Raw genomic sequence first — 22,654 nt, forward strand, 5'->3', positions numbered from 1 at the left:
GGATTTGAACTCAGGTCCTCCTGACTCCAGCGCCGGTGCTCTATCCACTGCACCACCTAGCTGCCCCCTCACACATGTTCTAATCAAGGATAAGAGTAAAGTTTTTTATTTGGCACAAGGGAATGTGGCCAGGAGGAAAAGTTTAAGATTTAAGACTTAATCTCTCTGAGCCAGAAGGACAATGCTTTTATAGAGAGTAGATTGGGGGGGGGGGGAGGGAGTACACTTGAAACTGGAAAGTTACAGCTTTTAGGGGGTGGGGGATACTTGAAACAGTTGGCAAATGTCACATTCCTGAGCTCTGGGGTCTAGGGGGGTATTTGGTATTGCAATCCTGACCTCTGGGGTTAGGGCAGCCTTCCTAATCAGGTAGTAAACACACCTGGTTACCATTTGGCTTCCTGCTATAAACTTTTATAGGCCCTTAATTCCTTGATGTGTCTGTCCTGTTATCTGGTTGATTAATCATTTTGTTTTTCACAAGAAGAGCCCTCTCTGATTGATCCTAGGCCTACTAGAGTGCTATGGTCCGTGGTGTTACAAAGAGCTGGACATGACTGAACAACTCCCCGAATAGAACATAGGCTCCTTGAAAGCAGGTTTCTCTTATGCCTGTATTCCCAGCACTTAGCTTGTTGACTCTATCTACTCTTTTCTTTAACTTCTTAAAATGGTTCTCACAGGACATGTTCTTGATCATGTTGGTCACATTCTTCTATAAACAATCTCTAGTTTATCAGTCATCGATATGTCAAGAATTCTCTGTTCAACTTTACCTGTGAAAGGCGACTCCAACCAATTTCACTTTAAAAACTCCTTTTCAGAACTTACTGTAATGTGACGTGTCACAGGCTGGTCTTCATCTATTTTTCGCCAACGTGCTTTTCAGTTTTCTCATCAGTTCTTGGGGGGTTGGGGGTCCATCGCCAGGAAGTGCGCATCCTTGGGTTTATCAGAAATTTCAGCCAATACTGAGTTCAAACGTTCTGATTCTTCTGCATCTTGTCTGGTTCCCGGATGAGGATGGTTTTTAGTGGAAAGACTATCTCTATCGATTGCTGACTTTAACTTACACAAACTTAAAAGTTTACAGAGTTTTTTAAATGAAAATTTCCTCTAAATCACCAGCATTTATTATTCCTCTGTGCCGCCCCGACCCCTTGCACCAAATGTGTCAGGCCAAGCAGACACGCCCCAGCTCCAGGTGAGTCCACGCCCTCGGGGAAGCCTGGCTCGGATCCCGGCCTAGGAGCATCTCCCGACTCCCAGGAGGGAGGGGGCGTGACGGAGATTTAAGGGCTTTGAGGGGCGCAGTCCGCGATCCGGGTTCGGGCTCCCGCGGCTGCGGCTCTGGAGGTCGGCGGGTGGTCAGGACGTTCATGGCCCAGCAAGGTTTCCCAGGCCTCGGGGAGGTCAGGTTCAGGCCGGCAGCTGAAGACCAGAGGACGAGGCCACCCATGGGAATCCAGGCCCCCGGGCGAAGCAACTTCAGAACGCGCCTGCGGAGAGCGCCGAGGATCCGAGCATGCGCACGGAGCTCGGCAGGAATTCGGACTACGCTTTCCAGAAGCCTTTGCTCTCTCGAATGGGGCTTCTTAGTAGTAGGGAAGGGGCCCGGTGGTGCGTGACGTCATTCCACTTCCGTCCTTACTTTGCTCCTGCGCAGAAGTAGGTTCCTGTTTCCCTGCTGGGTCCTCAGAGCTCGGAGAGCCAGTCCCAGAGCCCAGGACCGGCGGCACTAGGACCTGGGCGTGGCAGGGCGTGGAGGAGGGTCCCGCCTGGGGAGGAGCTGCCCGAGAGGTAGGAGGGGAGGGAGCAGCTCCCCGTCCTAGCCCGAGCGCCTTGGCTGCCCCTCGCGGGACCTGACCGTGCCCCACGCTGCGCTGCGGACTCAGTTTCCTTTTTTGTGAAATGGGGACGGAGCAGACTCTGTGGCCTTGAAGGATTTTATGTTTCCAGCTCCGAATTTGCTTCCCTCCCTGCCCCGGGGGTGAGACGACCCCTGGGCGCCCCCCACCCCCAGCTTAGAGGGTCCCTGTGTAATTCGGCGTCTCCAAGTAGGGGGCGCCTTTCCCCGAGCTTGGAGGGTTGGGGCTTAACTCAGTTTCCCTCTTCCGTCATCCCTTGCTCCCCGCTCTTCGATGCCCCGTGGGTGCTTTGGGGGGGTCTCCTTGACAACCATGAGCCTTACACACAGCGAGCGGACCCCGAATTCTAGGAGCCCTCCCAGTAAATGAGGAGGTGGATGTGGGGTGCGAGGGCTCCCTGCCCGGGTCGTGATGGATTTGGGGGCGGGGGGGGGCAGATGCACGTGGGCGCCAGGAGCGTGCCCAGCAGTGTGCAGTGCCCCTGCCTTCACCTGGGGGAGGCTCGTAGCTAGGTGCTTCAGAGTCATGGGGGGGAGGGGATGATGGACTGGGAGGATCAGGAAAAGCATCCTGTGGAAGGGGCTCTAAGAGGGGGGTGTAGAGAGAGACCCCAGCCGCGTTGTCTGAGGACTCAGGGTGAGCCATTGGTGAGTTCCCGAGGCTCTCAGGTGGCACTCAGGGCTTAGGGGAGGAAACACCTGTAGACTAAGCCGGGAAGGATGCTGCGGAGCCCCGGGAAAGGCCTTGATTCAGCCTTCAAGGCTGTTCTGGGGCTTCTGGCAGTGGCGACATTTCACTCCCAAAGGGTCACTGGTGTGTCCAGCAGCCCTTCTGGCTGGCTGGTGGTTGTGTCACCCCATTGCCCAGCTCCCCTGTAAAGAACGGGAGCCCCGACATAGCTAACAGGTTAGTATAGTCATTCTAATGAGTCTGGTGCTTCAGGGTAGGGGCTGGAACACAACATGACACTTTCAGACAACCCAGTGGCTCCGCAAAGTGAGTTTGCTTGTGTCCAGCACAAGGGAAGGATACTTTGCAAGGCTACATAACTGGATTGAAGTGAGGGCATATTCCCTGCCTCTTTGTTGACTGTGCTAGCACTGTCCCTTATACTCGGGGCAATACCTCTCATGGTTCCTTTTCTTCCACAGCTCCACCTAGGACAGCTATTCTTCAAGTGGAAGGTATCTTGAGGAGTAGAGAATGACCCCTGTACTTCTGACAGCCAGCCACCTCCAGGTGAGATTCTCTGTTGCCTGTTGTGTTCTTATTAACATGATTTCTTTAACATCATCATTGTTTTGATGGTTTGGTCTTGGTTCACTCATTGTTAAGTCCATAGGTTCTTCAATCTCCAGTTTTGCATCTTTTCATTGTTCCTTTTTTGATGACAGCTTTATTATGTTATGGTTTGATTTGTTTTAATGTTACTTCTCCCTTTTTTCATTGGTATTAAGTTCTTTGAGCCCTAACACTTGAGTGTGTGTGTGTGTGTGTGTGTGTGTGTGTGTGTGTGTGTGTGTGAGTTCCATGAAAGCCTGAGAAGTACATGTATTGGCTAAAGTTTCCATTTAGAAATCTCCCTAAATTTATTACATCTAGGTTTTTGTTGTTGTTGTTGTTTTTTGAGGTTGTTTACCTTTCTGTTGAATTTGTGAAGTTCCAACTGATGATCCCAAGGCTTAAGGATTTATCTGTCTTATGTTATAATTCTACTTAGATTTTCTTCTAAGAATTCAGTTGCTTTAATGTTAAGTTCATATGTTTTAGATTGGTGTTGCTTCATCAATTATGTCTTTTCATTCCCTGCTTGCTTCTCTTAAACAGTCTCTATTCCCATGTACATATAAAATATATGCAGCATAAATACAAAGTGAGTCAATGTCAGTTTATGCAAAGTAATTAAATACGAGATATTTTAGGAAAGAGAGCGCTAGCCATTTTGTTCATCAGACAGCCAGCATTTCGTAAGTGCCTCCTGTATACCAGACATGGTGCTAAGGATGCAAAGAAGGGCAGAAAGCAGAGTCCCCAGGCCTCAAGGAGCTCATGGGCTAATAGGAGAGACAACCTGCCAACAACCATGGACAGGAGGACACGTTGGAGACCATCAGCAGAGAGACAGGAAAGGAGCCAAGAGGCAGAGATGAGGAGAGAGGACCTTCCCTGCGTGTGAGACTGAAAATACTTAAGTCTGGAGGCGTGAGAACTGGAAGGGTGCCCCCTGCTGGGAGGGGCATTGTGAGCTCTGGCCTGGACAGAAACCTTGTGACTTTAGCACCCAGAAGTGACCTTTTCTGGGCTTTCGAAGGTCAGATCCACGTGAGGAAGTGATGTTTGCCGCTGTGGGTCCTGTCAATCAGTGCTACCAACCAATGAGCTAGGAGCTGTGTGTGTGTGGACAGCCCTGTTTCCTGTTTCACAGGAGGCTTCAGGGAGGATCGAGGCCTTTTGTTTGGGGACTGCGGCTTGGCGGGAGGACAGATGCTGGGCTCTCTTAAATAGATGAAGTTTGCTTTCTCTCTCTCTTCACTAACTTCTGATGTACTTTAGTAGATACTTAAAAGTCTAAACTCTTGGGGCAGCTAGGTGGTACAGTGAATAGAGCACCGGCCCTGGAGTCAGGAGTACCTGAGTTCAAATCCAGCCTCAGACACTTAACACTTACTAGTTGTGTGACCCTGGGCAAGTCACTTAACCCCAATTGCCTCACTAAACAAAAAAAAAAAGTCTAAACTCTTGCTAAAGCTTCTCATTTAAGGCGACCACTCATTAGATTTTAGACACCATAGCTTGAATTTTAGGTCCTTGCAGAGGTAGACAGTTATATGTAGAAAAGAGGCAACAGACCAGTTTCACTGGGTTGTAGAGTACATTGGGGTGTTCAGGGAGGACTAGCACCTACAGTGCAGGCTGCTCAGCCACCTTTGGGGCTCCACCTTCACCCAGCTCTCACCTGAAAACTGTCTCAGCAGATGGGCTAATAGGCATCATAGTCATTGGTGAGTTTGGGAAACATTTACCCCAAGCTTGTGAAGATTTCCATTTCTTGTTTCTAAAAACTTTTTTTGGAGTGGAGGGTGTCTTGAGGCCTGGACAGAGTTAAGGAGAGGCTGGAGAGAGTCGTCTGGGACTCTGTCCAGGTGCAGGTTAGGTGAGGAGGCACGTCCTCCAGAAGGCTGGAGCCAAGAAACCCCTGGAGTGAAGAACCCTTTCCCTTCTTGGGCTACTACTGCTTGGTCTGTCTCTGAGAAATTGGGACCTTCAGTTCCCTAGTGACTCTTGGTAGTGTGATGATGAAGCCAGTGTTCCACAATACCTACCAGCTGCTTAGGGATGGCATGGAAGTGGAGATGGACAAGTGTGGTGGCTCCTGGTTCAATGCCATGGCCCACAGAAGATCTGTTTTGGCAGCCCTGCTTTTACATAAGGGTTTTGGTCGTGACTGACTGCAGTTACTTCACAGGCACTGCAGCCCCATGCCTGGTAGAACTTAGGGTAAGAGGAAATATGGGGCAGGATGCCTCATGGCTCTTTTCACGGCAAGAATGGAGGGGAGGGGGCAACTAGGTGGTGCAGTAGATAAAGCACCAGCCCTGGATTCTGGAGGACCTGAGTTCAAATCCAGCTTCAGACACTTGACACTTACTAGCTGCATGACCCTGGCCAAGTCACTTATTCCTCATTGCCCCGCGCAAAAAAAAAAAAAAGAATGGAGGGAAGACTAACAGGTGGGCAGATGGAATTACTATCACACCACCTATTGTTGCTGAATTTTCTTAGTGAGTCTTGAAGGCATGAACTGATCCACATGTTCAGAGAAGAAAGAGGGCCTAGGAGCTTGTGGAGGCTTCTGATATTTCCAAGTGCCATCTTTTCTTCTTTGGGGGTTAGTTGAGTTGTTAAGGGGGCATGGTCTGAGCTGAGGGTGGGGAAGGTGGCTCCTTCTGAGTTTGGTCCTTACTCAGGAGAAGTTGTCCAGCAGGTGGACAGGAAGTCAAGAGAAGACTAGAAGCCATAGCAAGGGTTGTCTGGCTGGGAGGGGAATCAGAAGCAGATTCCTCTGCATGGTAAACATAATAAACAAGACATGTTCTTGTGGAAGGAATCAGCAGCATTTGGGGTGAGGCCACCTCTCCGAGCTTCAGATTTCCTTTCTGTAAAAACGAGACAGTCATGCCTTTAGTGTAAGACTCAAGTAAAGACAAACACTAGAATGATGACAGCCATTAGACCAGAAATGAACATGCTTAATAGTTTTAAGTAAAAGGTGACTTTGGAGCAAACTCTCTCTACAGACTTCTAGGGTCTACCCAGATAGATGGGCGCATCAGTGGGATTAAGTACACAGCACACAACTGTAAATGACTTTAGCAATCTAGTGTTTGACAAACCCGAAATCTAAGCTTTTGGGACAAAAAAAGTCACTATTTGACAAAAATTGCTGGGAAAATTGGAAAGCAGTTTGGCAGGAACAAGGGATAGACCAACATCTTACACTTTATACTGAGATTAGGTCAAAGTGGGTACATCACGTAAAGGATGATACCATAAGCAAATAATGGGAAAATGGAATATTTTACCTGTCAGATTTATGACTAAGAGAAGAATTTATGACCTAACAAGAGATAGCATTATGAGCTATAAAATGCTTAATTCTGATCACATCAAAGTAAATAGGTTTTACACAAACAAAACCAATGTAGCCAGGATTAGAAGGAAGGCAGAAAACTGGGGAAATTTTTTTACAGCAAATCTCTCTGATAAAGGCCTCATTCCTCAAATATTTAGAAGAGTCAAATTTATAAGGCATTCCCCAATTGATAAGTGGTCAAAGGATATGAACAAGCATTTTTTAGGAGAAATCAAAGGTGTCTATAATCATACAAAAAAGTGCTATCACTATTAATTTGAGAAAATACAAATTAAACCAACTCTAAGGTACTATTTCATACCTATCAGGTTGGCAAATATGACAGATAGGGAAAGTGATAAGTGTTCGAGATGTGGAAAAATTGGGACACTGATAGTTGGTGGAGTTGTGAACGGATCCAACCATTCTGTAGAAACTTTTGTAACTATGCCCAAAGGCTTATAAAACTGTACGTACCCTTTGACCCAGCTGTAGTATAGGTCTGTACCCCAAAGAGGTCAAAGAAAAAGGTAGAAGACATATACATTCAGAAATATTTATAACAACTTTTTTTGTGTTAGCAAAGAATTAGAAATTGAGGGGATGCCCTTAGACTTAGATGCACTGATGCAAAGTGAAATGAACAGAACCAGGAGAACATTGTATACAGTGACAGCTATATTGTACAAGGATGAGTTGTGAATGACTCAGTAGTCTGATCAATACAGTGATCCAAGACAGTTTCAAAAGACTTAAGATGAAAAATGCTGTCCACCAGAAAGAAGTGACGGCATATGAATCATGCAGATTGAAGCATACTTTTTTTTTTAACTTTCCTTTTTGTTTTTCTGGTCTGTGTTTTCTTTTCCAACACAGCTAGTGTGAAAATGTTTTGCATGACTGCACATGTATAATCCATATTGTGACAAGTAAAATCTAATGTTTGTGTCCTTATCTGCCCCCCCCCCCCCCAGTTAGGATTTACTTATAAATTAAAAACTTCAGTAACAGTGTTTGGGCCTTAAGCATTTATTAAAGTATATTAGAAGTTAGCAAAGAGAGAACACATGGAGTACAGAAAGTACAGAAATGAAAAGCCTGCCTCCCTTAGGGTTCAGAATCAACTCCTTCTCCTTTCCTTTCTGCCACCTACCCGAGGTCCAGGAACAAAAAGGGCCAGAGCTTGGGAGCCAGCCTCCCTTCTCACTTCCTGTCTCCCTCCCCAGAAGGGCCATCCTTCAAGCTGATTGGTCGAGGGTGATCTCGTGTTGATGTTGCAGTCCACAGCCTCTGAGAACAACACCCCACTCAGGGCCGGCCTTAAGTAGGTCCTCAGTCAGTCTCACCCAATTCAATCAATTCTAAATTAGTCTTCAGGTGGGGCCCCTGAGCGTCTGCCAAATCCCATTATTTTCTCACAATATAAAATTGCTTTCATTCTCAAAGAAGGAGGGTAGGGAAGGAGGGAGAAAATTTGGAACTCCAAAATTTTTAAAATGAATGTTAAAAATTTTTGTTTACATGTAATTGAGAAAATTAAATAAAAATTAAATATAAAAAAGGAAGAGTTTCATTGCATGTTTCAGAATCTGCTGTAAACTGAGTCATAGGGTGGTGTTGTTCAGTTGTGTTTGACTCTCCATGACACCCTTTGGGGTTTTCTTGGCTAAAATACTAGATTGGTTTGCATTTCCTTCTCTAGCTCATTTTATAGATAAAGAAACTGTGGCAAACAGGGTAAAATGACTTGGCCAGGGTCACACACCTAGTAAGTGTCTGAGGTCAGATTAGAACTCAGGAAGATGAGCCTTCCTGACTCTAGGCCTAGCACTCTGTGCAATGTGGTACCCCCTGGCAGCCCCTGAGTCATAGTTACTCAGTGAATATTTGACTTCAGAATATGCTGAATCCTGAAACTTTTGAAGGCCCACCCCCTGTGGCTGTTGTAGCTTTGCCAGATCCTAGCCCTGGGTTCACTCTGCTGCCCACCCCCCACCCCCACTGCCACTTCAGTCATTCCAGGGGGCACCTGTGACTCTTCAGATTGCATGCACTACAAGGTCCTTTTTTTATAGCTTTTCTGGGGTTCCATTGGTGTAGGGAGCCTTCCATGAAGAAGATGAGGTGGGCACCCTGCTCAGAGTGAGGGTGTGTCCGAGGTGGCGCTTGAACTGTATTCCTCCCACTACAACATTATGTTAGGCATCTCAGCCCGGGGCTCAGGCTGCATGGCAAGCCTTTTACTCTGCTTCAGTCGTCTGCTGTTAGAGGGTGTCTGTGCATTCAAGAGAGCTTCATTTCCACCCACTTTTGGTTTGGTTTCCTTCCTAATCCCATGTGTTTATATTATGCCATTAAAAACATGATTTCGAGAGCAAGTCCATAGACTTTACTGGACACCAGCATGGTACCCTTGGCTTGGAGTCTTTCCCCAGATCTCTGAGTCCCTGGATAAGCATTCACATCTGGTGTTTCAGGAGTTGGTGACCTTCAAGGATGTGGCGGTGGTCTTCACCCCAGAGGAGTGGGGGCACCTGGAGCCTCCTCAGAAGGAGCTGTACCGGGAGGTGATGCTGGAGAACTTCAGGAACCTGGCCTGCCTGGGTAAGGAGGCTCCCCTGGGACTTCCCTAGGCAGATACCACGGGAGCATCTTCAGTGCTGCCTGGAGACACCAGAGATGGCTGATTCTTCTGTGGCCATCAGACAGCGTTCTTCGGCAACTTAAAAGGTGTGCTTGATATGCTGGAGGCTGTTGCCGCTCCCCGTTGTCTTCCTTAGGCCTCGGGTTCTCTTCTGAAGTCCCAGAGCCAGGTGCCAAAAGAACAAAAGGCTGCCTTTCTCCTAGGAAGTTGCTCTGGTGAATCTTTTTTGAGTCCACAAGTATTCTCAGAAGCGCGCTATCTTACTCCCAATAAGACTTTCCACACCATCCTTCTGAACCTGTGCGTGTTCCCCTCTGGACCCTCCTAGTGTGCCCAGTTTTCCCCAAAGAAACAACAGTTTTGAGGTAGCTTCTGTTCCTAACACTTTTCCATTCCCAATGAGCAGGGCTCGTGGTTTCCAAACCATATGTGATTGATCAGCTGGAGCGCGGGGGAGCACCATGGAAGCCAGGGGGAGAAGGCCAAAGAAGCAGCTGTCCAGGTGAGTGAATGGTGCATCCCAGCTCAGCCACTCACAGGGAGCATCTTCACAAGGTCCCAGGACAAGGTGCTTTCCTCAGAGGTCCTCAGGCCTGAGAAGAAAGAGGAGACTCTCTAACCCAGTAGCCTCTGCCACAGCCCCATTTCTCCATGGATATGTCTAATTTCAATGAAAGAGGTGCCTGTTGTGGGGGAGGGGGATGATGTTAGTCTTCTGCTCTTTGGGGTGACCTCATTCTCAGCTGTCCTTCTCTTTGCGTCCCTTGACTGTCCATGCCAATTTGTTTTCTTTTAAGCTATCTAAGAACTTAAACAAGATAATAGAAATCTGAGTTATTTTCTGGGTTTTTTTTTTATGTGTTCTTCTTAAGATTGTTATACATTTTTTTCTTTTTTGGATGAGTGTAAAGTTCATTTACTGCCCTGATCCTCCCCCAACTCCATAAGCCCTTTCCTGTTTCTTTCATGTGGGATTTCACCCCATTCTACCTCTCCCCTTCCCCCTCCCCCAGTGCATTCTTCTAATCCCTTAATTCTAACCTAAAGATGGCATCATGGGGCAGCTAGGTGACACAGTGGACAAAGCACCCACCTTGGACCCAGGAGGACCCAAGCCCAAATCCAGCCTCAGACACAAGACACTCACCCACTGTATGACCTTAGGCATGTCACCCAACTCCAACCACCCCACAAAAAAAGATAAACAAGAAATAAATACTTTGCAGATATCATCCCTTCATAATCAATTCCCACCTGTGCCCTCTGTCTAAACCTATTTTCATCATCTGCTCTGACACTAAGAAAGTTCCCATGAGTTAGATGTATCATCTTCCCATGTAAGAAAACACTTTAACCTTTTAACATCCCTCTTAATTTTCGTTTTCCAGTTTACCTTTTTATGCTTCTCTAGGGTCTTGTATTTGATAGTCAAATTTTCTATTCAGTTCAGGTCTTTTTATCACAAATACCTGAAAGTCCTCTTTTCATTGAAGTCCCATTTTTTCCTCTGAAAGAGCATACATAGTTTTGCTGGGTAGGTGATTCTTGGTTGTAATCCCAATTCCTTTGCCCTCTGGAATATCATAGTCCATGCCTTCTGATCCTTTAATGTAGAAGCTGCCAGATCTTGTGCTATCCTGACTGGGGCTCCACAGTACTTGAATTCTTTCTTTTTGGCAGCTTGCAATATTTCCTCCTCGACCTGGGATCTCTGGAATTTGGCTATAATATTCCTGGGAGTTTTTCTTTTGGGATCTCTTTCAGGAGGTGATCGGTGGATTCTTTCAATTTCTGTTTTACCTTCTGCTTCTAGAGTATCAGGGCAAATTTCCCTGACAATTTCCTGAAAAATGATATCTAAGCTCTTTCCTTGATCATGCTTTTCTAGGTATTCCAATAATTTTCAAATTATCTCTCCTGGATCTATTTTCCAGGCTTCGATGAGCCTGGATCTATTTTCCAGGCCAGTTGTTTTTCCACATTTCATTCCATATTTCACATTGCCTTCTATTTTTTCATTCTTTTGGTTTTGCTTTCTTTTGTCTTGATTTCTCAAAGTCATTAGCTTCCATTTGCTTAATCCTAATTTTTAAGCAATGATTTTCTTCAGAGAGCTTTTGTACCTCCTTTTCCATTTGTCCAATTTGGCTTTTCAAGCTGTTGACTTTGTTTTCATGACCCTCCTGCATCACTCTCATTTCTCTTTCCATTTTTTCCTCTACCTCTCTGACTTTATCTTCAAAGTCCTTTTTGGGTGCCCCTGTGGCCTGAGACCACTTCATATTTTTCTTGGAAGCTTTGGATGTAGGAGCCCTGATGTTGCTATCCTCTTCTGAGGGTATACCTCGATCTTCCTTGTCACTAAAGAAACTTTCTATGTTCTTCATCTTTCTCTGCCTGCTCATCCCACCTGTCTTTTACTTGACTTTTAACTCCTTAAAGTGGGGCATTGTTTCCAGGATGCACTGTCACAAGCTTCAGGGGGTCCCAAGTGGTATGATTTAAGGAAGGGAAGGTTCTTCACTCACCTGGCCTGTTCCCTGGTCCATAGATAACCCCAGGCCAGCTTGCTAATTAAACAGACAGCAAACAGACAGGCTCGATGAGCCTGTGCCCCTCCCCAACCTAGGCCACTGCTACTCAAGCCTACTTCCTGGTTCCCAGCAGGGGTGAAAAACCCGTTCAGCTTCAGCACCAGCAGAGACCCCTGGAATCTCCCCCCTGCCAAGGACTCAGCCCTCTCACCAGACTGTGAGCTTAGTTCCAGACGACACTGACACTGCAGCTGATTCAGAGGCTCTGGGGGTCTCTTTCCCTGGCTTGGCCTGCCTGGCACTGGATCTGTGTCAGGGTGACTGTGGGGTTGGGCTCCACTCCTTTCTCAGCACAACAGCCCCCTCCTTCCAACCTTCTAAGCCATCCTTGGTTGGAAAATGATCTCAGACCATTCTTTTGTGGTTTTGCTGCTCCAGGAATTGCCCCATGGCCTTATTTCAAGATTGTTATAATTTTTGAAAGTTAGCTTTGTTCATTGTGTACTTCTGGCCATAATGAGAGCAGGCTACTACATCTCTACCATTGAGCACATGGGTCATTTCCATAAGTGAAGCTGGATTAATATGTTTGTCTTGGGGTGTGTTATTTCCTTTCTGCAGCAACCTAAATTTGGCTGAGTTGGGAAAATGGCTAAGGAGGGCATTTTGGGGTCAGTCCCTACTGATAACTCCATCTAATTATGGCATTTGTACCTATCTTTGGGGTTTTCCTCTTAATTCAAACATTTTATTTACCATTTGTTCTTTAACATCACTTTCATTTCTCAATGTATTCCTCACTTCTCCCCTACCTCATCTTTGTTACAAAAAATGAAAGAGGGAGAGGAGTAGGCCCCCACCCACCCACCCAACAAGACTCACCACTGCCTCATCATTGCTGGTGATTGCAGGCTATGCAATGCCCCATAGCCTTAGGACCCACTTCGTTTTTTTTTTTAAACATATTTCTGCATTAGTCATGTTATGAGAGAAGAGTCAGAACAAAAAAGGAAAACCTCAAAAAAGAAAAACAACAAAAAACAATAGAAATAATATGGTTTGATCTGCATGTAGATTCTACAGTTCTTTTTTTTTTTTTCTGGATTTGGATAGTATTTTCCATCATGAGTCCTTTGGAACTATCTTGGACCATTGTATTGCTGAAAAGAATCAAGTCTATCACAGTTGATCAACACACAATGTTGTTTATACTTTGTACAGTGTTCTCCTGGTTCTGCTCATCTCACTTATCATCAGTTCATGAAAGTCCTTCCAGGTTTCTCTGAAATCTGCCTGCTCATCATTTCTTACAGCACATTAGTATTCCATTAAATTCACATACCACAAGTTGTTCAGCCATTCCCCAATTGATGGGCAACTCCTCAATTTCCAATTCCTTGCCACCAGAAAAAGAGCAGCTATAAATATTTTTGTATATGGGCATAGGACTCACTTCTGCAGAGAAGTGAGACTGATGCATCTCCTCTTGGGGTGTTGGTTATAATTTCATGGCATTATACATGTTTGGGGGTTTGTTTCCACTTAGATGGTTGTAGTTGTTGCTCAAATATATAAAATCTTTTGATGGGTGGAAAGCTGTTGGGCAGATTCTTAGCTGCAAGGGAGCTCAGAGACCAGCTAGTCCAACCCAGGCATGTTAGGTATGAGAAGAGAGGCCAAAGAGGCAGTGACCTGCATTAGGTGATTGGGATAGGCAATGATGATTTATCTTTTGGAAAGTAGATTTTAAATGTTAAATTCTAGTGGGAAAGCTTAGGATAGAGATATTTTTAGTGTTAAGTATAACAAAGTAAAACAAACCCATATAGGATATTATCTTATAGCCTTATGAATGTCTGTCCTCTGTCAAGAAAGTGGTTAGCATGTCCACTATAAAGATCTAATCTGTCATTACTTTGATCAGAGTTCTTAAATCTTTCAGGGAATGTCTTTACAATATTGTTTTTGTGTATAAATTGTTTTCCTGGTTCTACTTACTTTTTTTTGGTGGGCAGTGAGGGTTAAGTGACTTGCCCAGGGTCACACAGCTAGTGTTAAGTGTCTGAGGCCAGATTTGAACTCAGGTACTCCTGAATCCAGGACCAGCGTTTTATCCACTGTGCCACCTAGCTGCCCCCTCTACTTACTTTTTTTATACCATTTCATTACAGATACTCTTTGCTTTCTATGAAATGGTCTAAGGGGCAGCTAGGTGGTGCAGTGGATACAGTACCGGCCCTGGATTCAGGAGGAACTGAGTTCAAATCTGGCCTTAGACACTTGACATTTACTAGTTGTGTGACCCTGGGCAAGTCACTTAACCCTCAATGCCCCATACAAAAAAAAAATGAAATGGTCTATTCTGTTGTTTCTCTTTCTGGATGATGACAGTATGACATGGGAGTGCTGGATATTGGCAGCCATTTTGAGGACATTTCTTTTGGGGCTTTCTTTGAGGAGGTGATCAGTGATTTTTTGAAATATTGTGTCCAAAATTATGATGGTTTTCCGGGAATCTAGTCATTCTTAAACTCTTTCTCCTTGACCTGTTTTTCAGGTCAGGTTTTTACATCAAATATCTCACATTTTCTTGGTTTTATTTTCTTCAAATATTTCTTGTGGTCTCTTTGAGTCACTGATTTCTCTTTGGTCTGTTTTAGTTTTCAGAAAGTCTCATTTTGTGGGTAAGATTTACCATTTTTAAGCTACTTTTTCTCCTTCTAGTTCTTACCTCCATAGTTTTTATTTAATTTTTTAATTCCTTGATACATTTCTCCCAGGTATTTTTATAGTCTTTGTGAAAACCCATTTGTTTCTGTAAATCTCTAGTTATGGTATTACTGGGTAATAGGCTGGATTATTGGGCATTTCTGGATACAGAGTACTTTTTTATGCTGGTGATTTCTTTGGTTTACTTATCTTTCCGGGCTTTGGGTTGGGGTTATTGGTGATTTGCTGTCTCTCCCCTACTGGATCTAACCTGGGTTTTCCAGCCCTGACCTCCATCTTCTGAATTTAGGCCTCTCTGGCTCTTTGAGGTTCTCAGGACAGAATGCCAAGAGCCTCTAAGCTATCTTGGTATGAATGCTGCCATGCTGACATTGGTTACTTCATTCCTGATGTCTTCTAAGGTACCAACTGTGGGTTTCTGATATTTTTGGAACTCTTTGGGGAAGCCCTCCACTCTTACTGTTTCTGTCTATAGTCTATATGTCTGACCAGTCTCTGGTCTTACTGGGATACTGGCTTATTTGCCCTGGCTCTTGCTTTACTGGTGACCCTCTTTCCTATTGCTGTTGTTTGACTTAGTATTAGAAAAGTTATCTATAGCAGAAAGATGAAAAATAAATTAGGGAACTGAGTATTGATAAAGAGGAGGTAGGAGTATTTCTATTTTAGATGATATGATAGATAACTGAGTAAGAGTTAGAAAATCATTTTAAAAGCTAATGGAAGGGGCAGCTAGATGGCGCAGTGGATAGAGCACCGGCCTTGGAGTCAGGAGTACCTGAGTTCAAATCCGGCTTCAGACACTTAACACTCACTAGCTGTGTGACCCTGGGCAAGTCACTTAACCCCAATTGCCTCACTAAAAAAAAAAAAAGCTAATGGAGATAATGACTTTGTCACAATAGCAGTATAAAAGTATATACTCTATCTGGATACTTATATTCATCCAGTTACCTACCTTTATTCCATCTACTGTATATTTCTTTTTATGTAGAATAGCTACCATCCAGATATTGAGACAGCCAGTTGGTATAGTGGATGGAGTGCTAAGCCTAGAGTCAGTAAGGCCTGAAATCAAATCTGGCCTCAGATATTTATCAGCTGTGTGACCCCAGCAAGTCATTTTATCTCTTAAGTCTCGTAATCTTGCCTTGGTTTCCTCATCTGTAAAATGGAAATGATCATCTCCTAGCACTTAGAACAGTGCCTGCACATAGTAGGTGCTATGTTTGCTATCCTAGCTATTCTTATTATGATAATCTCTTGTACTAGACTCAGTCTGACTTGGGACAGCTGCCAAGTCTGTTTCATGTGCTCAGGTCTGTTCATGCTCTTAGGTGAACAGGAAGCAACAGCAGTGCAGCCAAGGGACATGAACTCTAGACCCCTATGCCATGCAAGTCTTGGGGACAGTTTCCTTAGCTTTTAGGAAATGAACTAGGCTAACTTATATGGTAAAGAGGTGGGGAAGGGAATGAGGGGACTTGGCCTATCATATCAACCAAGATAGTATTCTTTTGGTGGAAATGTCAAATGACAGATCATTTTGAGAGGTATTCAGTGTCCGTATCAACACAATCAAAATGATGATACTGCCTTAATCTGCAATTTTTTGCTGTTTTTGACCATGGTTCCAAGAAGTAGACAGTTTTAAAATAGGAACAAAAGGTCAGATATAGCAAGGGAAATAATTTTTCAAAAAGATAAGCAAAAGAGTCTAACATTATGAAAGCTCTCAATATTACATCATAAAGCAGTAATTGTAAAAATTCCAACACTGGTTAAAGAGTAAATTTGTGGAATGGATGGATATAAACAAGGTCTAGAAGCAAATTCTTCGGCCCAGGGAACAAGTTATTCTTTGGTAAAAAACCATTTGGAAGGCAATTTTGGAGGAAATAGGTTTAGCAGATCTTTTTTGGATAGAGAATAAAGGATAGGATTAAGTTTATGACAGGTGTATGAGGAATATTTGCATTTTTATATTTTTCAGATTGGGAGACTCTGCTTGAAGTTAAGGAGTCAACTCCAAAATTGGTCATTTCTATGGAAAAATTATCCCAAGAAATACTCAAAAAGGATGATCCTTTTGTTCCCAAGTTGGGAAGAGCCTGGGAATATTATGCCAGGTTAAAGAGCCAGCAAAGCAATGAAGGAAAACATTTTCAGCCATCAAAAGTCATGGTAAACAAATGTCCCAATAAACTGAGAGTCTCTGAATATGATAAATATAACAGAAACTTGAGTCTGAGACCAATTGTCTTTCCAAAACAGACAGTTGTAGGAAAGAGTTCCCATAAATGTTCTACCAAGAGAAAAAACAAACTTTATATAGACCATAGAAAATATAATCAAATGTGCTTAAAGAAAATATATTCCAATTATAATGAATGTCAAAAATCCTTTAGGTATAATTTAGCACTTATTAAAAATCATAGAAAATATACTAAAGAGAAACATTATAAATGTAATGAATGTGGGAAAGCCTTCTACCTTACCTCACAGCTTACTCAACATAAAACAGTTCATTCTGGGGAGAAACCATTTGACTGTAATATATGTGGTAAAGCCTTCCGCCTGAGAACACAGCTAACTCAACATCTGACAATTCATACTGGTGAAAAGCCTTATGAATGCAATGAGTGTGAGAAGGCTTTCAGCCAGAGGTCACAGCTTACTCAACATGAGAGAATTCATACAGGACAGAAACCTTTTGAATGTAATGAATGTGGGAAGGCTTTTCGCCTGAGAACACAGCTTAATCAACATCAGAGAATTCATACAGGAGAGAAGCCTTATGAATGCAGTGAATGTGGTAAGGCTTTCAGTCACAAAACGGAACTTAATCGGCATAATAGAATTCATACAGGAGACAAACCTTATGAATGTAATGAATGTGGGATGGCATTTCGCTTAAGTACACACCGCATTAGACACAGGAGAATTCATACTGGAGAGAAACCATATGAATGTAAAGAATGTGGGATGGCATTCCGTCTGAGAGCACAGCTTACTCAACATAATTATCAACATAATAAAATTCATACCACAGAGAATCGTTATGCATGCAATGAGTGTGAGAAGACTTTCCGATACAGAATAAGCCTTACTAGACATAGAAGAATTCATACTGGAGAAAAGCCTTATGAATGTAATGACTGTGGTAAGGCCTTTAGCCAGAGGTCACAACTTAATCTACATCAGAGAATTCATACTGGAGAGAAACCTTATGAATGCAATGACTGTGGTAAGGCCTTTAGCCAGAGGTCACAACTTAATCTACATCAAAGAATTCATACTGGAGAAAAACCTTATGTATGCAGTAACTGTGGGAAGGCCTTTAGCCAGAGGTCACAACTTAATCTACATCTGAGAATTCATACTGGGGAGAAACCTTATGTATGTAGTGACTGTGGGAAGGCTTTTAGCCAGCGGTCACAACTTAATCTGCATAAGAGAATTCATACTGGGGAGAAACCTTATAAATGTATTGAGTGTGGAAAGGCCTTCTGTCATAGGTCAGGACTTACTCAACATCAGACAATTCATACTGGAGAGAAACCTTATAAATGCAATGAATGTGGGAAGGCCTTCCGACAGAGGATAGGACTCACTCTACATCAGAGAATTCATACTGGTGAAAAACCTTATGAATGTAGTGAATGTGGAAAGGCTTTTAGTCAGAGGATAGGACTCACTCTACATCAGAGAATTCATACTGGTGAGAAACCTTATGAATGCAGTGAATGTGGAAAGGTCTTCAGCCAGAGATCACAGCTTACTCAACATCAGAAAATTCATATTGGAAAGAAATTTTATGAATGTCATCACTGAGGAAAGACCTTCCTCCTGAGCAAACACCTGACTCAACATTGGTTAGTTGTGATGGTTAAAATAATCACAAGACATAATTTTGGGTAAGCTATAATCAATTTATCAATCACCACTGGTAAAGGATTGACAAAGTGGCTCCTTAACCTCATGTTGACCTCCTTTGTTGTCCAAAGAAGCTGCCCTGGCTACATTTTCAGGTTCTTATCCCTTTTTGATAAGAGGTGGACCATTATACATCAATTAAATCTAATTGATTCACATAATTAAAGGTGGATTACATCAGGTTAAAGGACTGAGACTTTTTTTGATGTGGGACAATATCTCTAAGGTAATCAATTAAAATAATTTGGACCTCAACCAGACTGAGCCAGCATACCTCTATCTGGATGTGGTCTTGAGAGGAATGAGTCTGAATTACAGCATTTAATCAAAAAAGGAGGGAATCCAAAGTTCCTCATGATAGTGGTCATTAGCAATTATTTTTCACATCATAATGAGGGGACACAGACAAGCAGGACCATTTTTGTTGTGACCATGCTATGTTTACTCTACTCCTTAAAAAAAGAGAGACCAAATTATAACAAATCCCATTTCATGCTGTGTTCTTTACATATATGAACGTTCATGTTTCTTGCTTAAGTTCATAATAAAAATAACTTTTTTTCCTAAAGAATCCTTTAATGAAGAGAGAAACCTTATGTTGTATAATGAATGTGCAAAACTTACTGAATATCAGATAATTCGTATTGGACAGGAGTCTCATGAATATAATGAACATGAAAAGGATTTCACCCAGAGCTACCTCCCTTATGAAAAATTCCAGGTAAAGAGAAGTGTTAGAGGTGAAGCAAATCAATCCTTGCTGACTTGCTCTTAGTAGTCTCAGATCTTTCCCTTCTTTTGCCAAGACAACCCCATCCCACCCACATCCTTACCTTTTGGACAAGTGACCGTGTCTTCATTCTTCTGATTTACCAAGACTATTGCAGCATCTGGCAGACCTTCATTTCCACTCTGCTCTTTAAAAATTATGAAAATCATCAAACAATTTCTCCTGGTTCCAGAGTTGGATGTATCTTTACTTGTGTATGTAGTGAATGTGTGGGTAGGACTTTCATCCCAGGGCAACACTTGACATAAAAAATTATTCATACTGAAGAGAAACCTGGTGGCATTTTTTCCTGAAAGCATGGCTTACTCAAAAGAAGCTGCATGGTGCAGTATGAGAAACATTGGGTATGGTGTCAGAAGACAAACTCAAATCTGCCTGTCGCTTCACACCTTTCTGGTTCTAGGCCAATCACCCAACCTTCCTAAGCTGTTTCCTTGACTGTAAAATAAAGACATTGGACCTTGTCTTTGCATCGATGGCTCCAGAGAAGAGAATCTATGATTGTTATGTCATGATGACTTTTGTTTGGCCATGAATGTTGGAGTGACGTGTTCAGATCTAAGAATTGTTGATCTCTACTTTGTTCCCATCACAAAGTAAACTTGTCTTGATGCCTCAGTGAAGTTCACTCCTTTTTCTGTCCCCTTGATCCTTTTCCTTTCTTCTACTCTCCACTCTTTTCTAATAGTTTACAAGAAACATTTATTGAAGACTCACCAGGTCCAAGCTTGGTGCTTCAGTGCTGGGGGCATAACCTAAAAAGTCATTGGCTTGGCAGGGAGGGGTGTGTGGAGTGGGAAACACAAAATGCAAATGGATTAATGAATGCAAGGTTGCTTGGGGAGATCCCTGATACCTAGGTGTGTTTGGAATGGGTTCATATTGGAGCTGGGGCTTGAAGTCATCTTTAAACATTTTTAATAAGCAGATGGAAAGGAAAGAGTGCACACTACTCGTAGAGACAGTCTACATAAAGGCATGGAGACTGGAGGTGGAATGTCAAGTTCAGGCAACAGCTAATGGGCCAGCTTGGCTGGGATAGGGTGTGAAAGGGCATAAAACTTTACAAGGTAAATTATTATCCTGGAGGTGAAAGAAGACAATGAAGGTTTCTTGAGTAGGAACAGTGATGTGGCTAGATTTGTGTTTTGAGAAGCTTATTGGAAACTAATTGGATGACAGATTGGGTGGAGGAAATGCTGGAGTGGTACAGGCAGGATGGATATAACATAGCAGCTGATTTGGATGTGGCATTTGAAGGAGAGACTCAAAGGTGACCAAGGTGCTTAGCCCCCATGCCTAGAAGGATGGTGGTATATTCCACTGAAATAGGGATGCTTGGAGAAGGAGATTGAGGAAGGAAGAGAATGGGTTCTGTTTGGGGCTTATTGAGTCTGAGATACTGAAAGACTGTCCATGTAGAATGTCTGTCAGCTTGGTAGGAAGCATGAATCACATTCAGAAGGGATTGCAGCTGGCTGCATGGATTTCAGCATTACTTCATTCGGATAAATGAAACTGTGGGAGCTTCTGAGATGACCAAGGAAGAGCTAGAGAGAACAATCTAGGACCAAACCTCAGGATCCCCCCCCCCCCCTCGGTCAGCCTAGGGAAATGAAGGAGATAGAAAAGCAGGGGTCACAGAGAGAGGAAGGCTAAATGATCATGAAGCCTACTTCTTGTCCAGGGAGAGCAGATAATGAATTCTACCTCCCTATTCAAGAGAGAGGGGAAATGTAGGGATACAGTGTTGTGTGATTTGTTATACCAGGTCACAGTTTTGGTTGGTTTTGTTTGACTTCTGTATGCATAATTATTGTGATGTAAAGACATTTAATAGACCTTTTGGTAGTTTCTTTGGTTTTTTTAGTAGACCTTTTTTAAGAAATTCTATTTATTTGGGCTGGTGCCTTTACAGTTGGTTTTTTAAACAATTGGGTTATGATAATTGTGTTAAGGATTTTTGCTTTATGTGGTGCCATGCCTACACAGTTTGAAATTAACTTTCAAAAAATCGTATTGTTTTCTACCCCCCTACTTTGTGACTGTCTCCTTTGTCGCAAATTTCTTCCTTTGTAATCTGGGATCTGCTCAGGATCTGCTAAGCTTAGGAAGCAAAGAGGTGTCCTAATATTTGATTAAATACACACTGTGAATTCATGGGAGCAGCCAAAAGCAGAACATGTCTTTCTTTGGGTAGTGAGAGAATGTGTGTGCTTGATAAATGTTAAATGAAATCACCATTACAATATAGCCCAATTGGGAAATGGCCAGGAAAAAGGGAAAACCAAACATCTATTTTAGTCAAAGAATTCCCAGCACTAGAGCAGTGATGTTCTCCTTGAGTCATGCTGTGAGGGAGGATAGAGAGGATTCTAAAAGGGGATAGGGTAGAATTCAGGCCATCTGCATGAGGCTCTCAACCACATCCAGCAGGAAGAGAAATGGAATCTGGACAGGGCAGAACTATATGTGTGTGGGCTGATTGTGGGATGTGGGCACTTAGGGTGTGCCCTTTTTCAGAGGGTACACAAGGACCTGCTAAAACCACTAGATATATCAAAATCTAATGCTGTTATACAGTGTAACGATTGGAATAACGCCACCTGCTGGAGACTTACTGTAGAAGAGTTCCTCCCATGAAGCGAAGGTCTTTGAGGGCAAGACCAGGAGTCTTTTCTTTGGTGTCAGGAAGTGATGCGGACTAGTGGGAGGAGGAAGGAAGAGACTGGCGCTCACTCTCGCTCTCTTTCCTGAGGACGCTGGCGGAGAAGGGAGCTAAAAATGTGCTCTCCCTTTAATAGATAGAAATCTAGGCCTTTCTCTCTCTCTTTACCAAATTCTTATTCTCCTTAATAAATGCTTAAAAGTCTAACTCTTGCTAAAGCTTATAATTTATTGGCGACCACTCATTAGATATTTTAGACAGTTTAGCTAGAATTTTAGCCCTTAACAGATGGTGATGATGCCACCTACTAGAGACTTGCTGTGGAAAAGCTCCACCATGAGGAAAATGCCTCAGAGGCATTGTGGCTTTTCCTTGGCGTCAGGAAATGACGTTTGCTCATGGCTGCTGTCTATCAAGGCTACCAGCCAATCAACTTGAGGAACCTCCTATGGTCTGGGAGGAGACAGGAAGGAGGAAAGGGAGCCTGCGCAGAGAGCGCGGGCCTTTTTTGGCTTCCTGACTGTTTGCTGCAGCTACTATATCTGCTTCTTTCTCCTGGGGACAATATTATTTCCATAAGGTCAGTAACATCATTCCAAGTGGGCTGATATGCTCTAAAAATTGCTCTAAACTGCCTGATAACTGCTGTGGGATCTTCATCAAATTTAGGAGTGCTTTGTCCCCATAAAGCCAAATCCTTGGGTGTAAAAGGTGTGTATTGTCTGAGCTTATGTATAGTACCTTTTTGACTATGGGCGAGGATCTCTTGAAGGGGAAAACTTTTTACTTTCTCTGTCTCCTCTACAGGGGAATCATTTCTTTCTTTCTTGTTTGTTTGGCATGGAGGAAGT

The 22,654-nt window shown here is 43.4% G+C and overlaps 2 protein-coding genes across 2 annotated transcripts in view; both read left to right on the top strand.

Annotated features, from left to right (window-relative positions):
- The window catches only part of LOC122748477 (zinc finger protein 252-like), a 93,283-nt gene extending 90,176 nt beyond the window's left edge, over positions 1-3,107 (top strand). The window contains exon 18 of the mRNA XM_043994106.1: positions 3,020-3,107. Coding sequence (XP_043850041.1) covers positions 3,020-3,061 — 42 coding nt within the window. The 3' untranslated portion in view covers positions 3,062-3,107. The remainder of the gene's footprint in view (positions 1-3,019) is intronic.
- LOC122746041 (zinc finger protein 260-like) lies at positions 1,665-21,786 on the top strand. The gene is made up of 5 exons (XM_043991518.1): positions 1,665-1,800; positions 3,020-3,107; positions 8,979-9,105; positions 9,552-9,647; positions 16,403-21,786. The coding sequence occupies exons 2-5, from the start codon at positions 3,072-3,074 to the stop codon at positions 18,241-18,243; spliced, it is 2,100 nt and encodes a 699-aa protein (XP_043847453.1). The 5' UTR covers positions 1,665-1,800; positions 3,020-3,071; the 3' UTR covers positions 18,244-21,786.
- Positions 21,787-22,654: the final 868 nt, after the last annotated feature.

This window comes from Dromiciops gliroides, chromosome 3 (assembly GCF_019393635.1).
Source record: "Dromiciops gliroides isolate mDroGli1 chromosome 3, mDroGli1.pri, whole genome shotgun sequence".
NCBI lineage: Eukaryota > Metazoa > Chordata > Mammalia > Microbiotheria > Microbiotheriidae > Dromiciops > Dromiciops gliroides.

Bases quoted from the DNA above. Each gene is read 5' to 3' on its own strand.
- LOC122746041 (XM_043991518.1), top strand. From the start codon at position 3,072: ATGACCCCTGTACTTCTGACAGCCAGCCACCTCCAG. The intron at 3,108-8,978 runs GTGAGATTCTCT...CTGGTGTTTCAG, and splicing joins TGACAGCCAGCCACCTCCAG to GAGTTGGTGACCTTCAAGGA. The intron at 9,106-9,551 runs GTAAGGAGGCTC...CCCAATGAGCAG, and splicing joins CAGGAACCTGGCCTGCCTGG to GGCTCGTGGTTTCCAAACCA.